The sequence below is a fragment of the Coffea arabica genome, chromosome 5e, assembly GCF_036785885.1.
Source record: "Coffea arabica cultivar ET-39 chromosome 5e, Coffea Arabica ET-39 HiFi, whole genome shotgun sequence".
NCBI classification, from domain to species: Eukaryota; Viridiplantae; Streptophyta; class Magnoliopsida; order Gentianales; family Rubiaceae; genus Coffea; species Coffea arabica.
The window spans coordinates 51303293-51305986 of NC_092318.1; the positions used below are offsets into that span (position 1 = coordinate 51303293).

The window sequence follows — 2694 nt, forward strand, 5'->3', positions numbered from 1 at the left end:
CTGATGCCTATAATTTATTTGGTTCTCATCATATCTGTAGTTTCCTTTTCTTTGGTGAACCTTGATGCCAGCGGTGGACTGAGTTAATTGCGCCTGGTATCCATATGAGAGATGTAACAATTTCACCTCCTCTATGAAGTTTTCTCTTTGGTCCTTGCATGCCTCCTTGGCACTGGAAAAAATGGTGATGCCAAGAGACAAGATGCCCTATATGAGAATCCTCACTTCAGAAAAACAAGGCCACAGTCTCATAGATAGCATAAAGATCAATCAGAGTTTAGTGGCGAAAACTGAAAAGGACTGGTTGGAAGATGAGGTGTAAGGTTACAATTATCACTCCAACAAGACGAAGGACTGCATTAGCTGCCGCTGCTACGAGTTCTTGTAGTTCTTCCCTGTACATTTTTTTGTTCCTTGGTCATCACCTCAACCTACCTATTTCTAGAACCATTCTTCTCATTAGTCAAATTCTCAAGAAAGTTTGAAATTTTCAAATGCTGTTTAAAGAGACCAAAGAAACCATAGCTCTCCTCCGTCAAATTCTCCCACCCCAAAAATTAAGGACAGACCATTATGAATCTATGAATTCAAAAGATATTTAACAAAATAAATTCATACCAACTTGATGGCGCTAACACTTTAGATCTTCAAGTAGAACATTTATGCCATGAAGCAATTACAATCAAGTCGCTAAAAGCTGTTTATTGCTACTGCGGATATATCCAAACAACTCTCTGATGCTGTGCATGAGTGGATTCAAGGAATGAAACTCTTAATAAGAAGAATAGCATTCTTGGCTCTACCTTATGCTGATTTAGCTAATCAGTAAATATATATATATATATATATTTATATATAAAGGGGTCACTCCAATGTCCCCGCGATTCCCAAAATGAGCTAAGGAAAGCGCCAAGAATACCAAGAATCATCAGCAAGGTATCTGATCAGTAAACCATCTGATGATCTTCACAGGCAGCTTCACCAGACTTACAGCCATATTGACCAATCCAGTGCAACAAATGCAACAAGGGCAAATGCAGTTCAAGAAAGACCTGCCATTACAAAAAATAAACGTATTGTAACAAAAATTTCCTGATATAAAAATCAAGATTCAAGATCAATATAAACACTAGAAAGCGAAAAACCAAAGAGAGCTGGAAAAGGACTCCTCTTTTCCTAAATGTGTACTGACAATGCTATGGATTCATCAAATTTCAAGGAAGCCTTTTCGGTATTAATTTTTGGTGAAGGGGCCAGACAGAGTCAAGGGAGCTGGGTTCCAGCCATGAACATGCAGAAACAGAAAACAGCAATTACAGATCAAAATTATAGCTTGAAACCTAGTTTAAATACATTAGAATGGAATACAAGATGCCATCAATCAAATAAAAATCGTGCATAAAGAGCAAAAATGATTGAACTTTTTATCATATTGAAATAATGTGCCAACTGAAGAGATGGTGCAGAGAATTCAAGAAACTAACATGAAAAAAGAATGTTAAAAACAATGAAATAAAGGAAAAATGGTTAGAGAAAAACGGACCCGATGACCCAAACAACGGCACCGACAAGGCTCAGAATCAATGAAAGCAATGCAAAAGGCAAGCTAATCAAGAACCCCAAGGGCCTGCACTTCGCCATAGCTCTTTCCTTTCTTCAACTTCACCCAAGGAATGTAGCAATCGATGAAGAAAGTAAAGCCCTTTCTGAAACAAAAACAAGACTACTATCCTTTAACCTAAAAACCCTTCTGAAAAAAATCAAAAACCGGATAACATTTTCTAAGAGAGAGGACTGCGGAGAGACGTGAAGAGAGAGTAAAGGGAGGCAAGAAGGAGGAGAGAAAGGAATAAAAATTAAAAAAAAAAAAAGTAACTGTTCTCATTTAAAAAATCAAAGCAGGCAGCTTTAAATCTTTAATTATTAACCCCCCTTGGATTCTGGAAGTTGTACTGTTTAATGACAATAATGCCCTCGGAAGTTAAAAAAGGGGTTCGTTGTATTAAAGTTGGAATGGCGCCTATTTTGGAGAACTGAAATTTTGAAAAGGGTTTAGCCATCGAGATTGATATTTGACCATGGTAAACACTTTTCAATGTGTTATCGTTTGGAAATAAAAAAACACTTTTCAATGGGATGGCTAGTATCAGTAGGATTAACTACTGAGTACCTGAAAAGTGAAAACACATATTATTGCCTCACACCTGTACCCATCGGGAGATCGTTAACTGTTGTTAGTTTTTCATTTTTGTGAAAACAGCCAATTCAGTTGCATTCTTGACAGTTAGCTTTAAGATTCAAATTTTTTTTTATGAACAAAGGAATAATATTCATTCATCAGTAAGAACTTTTCAAATAAGATTGAGATCAACTTGTAATAACATGACAAGAATAACAACAAGGTACTCGAGTTTAAACATGAGTTCTTAATAAGTTATCGTATCGCCTTTGCTCCATATTACTTAAACCAAAAAAAAAAAAAGGGAAGAACTCTGCGCCATATTAAAGATTTTTACATGTAATTTATGTTTATTATGATATTACAAGCCACTTTTACTAGTAAAATACTATAGAGTTGAATTTGATTTATGACTAGCCAATTGCAAAGTTTGGCTCTTATTGGATAGGAGTGTTTGTGTGACGCCCGAAAGGAAAAGAAACGAAAAAGTTTTGCTGAAAATGCTTTGTGCCAAA

The 2694-nt window shown here is 35.9% G+C and overlaps 1 protein-coding gene across 2 annotated transcripts; it reads right to left on the bottom strand.

The window, feature by feature from the left end:
• Nucleotides 1–595: 595 nt before the first annotated feature.
• On the bottom strand, nucleotides 596–1833 carry LOC113690180 (signaling peptide TAXIMIN 2). 2 transcript variants are annotated; one of them, XM_027208007.2, is made up of 2 exons: nucleotides 1544–1833; nucleotides 596–1052 (listed from the first exon to the last, which is right to left on the bottom strand). In XM_027208007.2, the coding sequence occupies exons 1-2, from the start codon at nucleotides 1639–1641 to the stop codon at nucleotides 929–931; spliced, it is 222 nt and encodes a 73-aa protein (XP_027063808.2). In that variant the 5' UTR covers nucleotides 1642–1833; the 3' UTR covers nucleotides 596–928. The 2 variants fall into 2 exon arrangements, 1 of the variants encoding a protein (XP_027063808.2); XR_011813961.1 differs by lacking the exon at nucleotides 1544–1833 and adding an exon at nucleotides 1193–1407 and having other exon boundaries at nucleotides 934–1052.
• Nucleotides 1834–2694: the final 861 nt, after the last annotated feature.

Coding starts and splice junctions, on each gene's coding strand:
- LOC113690180 (XM_027208007.2), bottom strand. CDS start 1,641: ATGGCGAAGTGCAGGCCCTTGGGGTTCTTGATTAGCTTGCCTTTTGCA. Junction 1,053..1,543: donor GCCGTTGTTTGGGTCATCGG/GTCCGTTTTTCT, acceptor TTGTAATGGCAG/GTCTTTCTTGAACTGCATTT.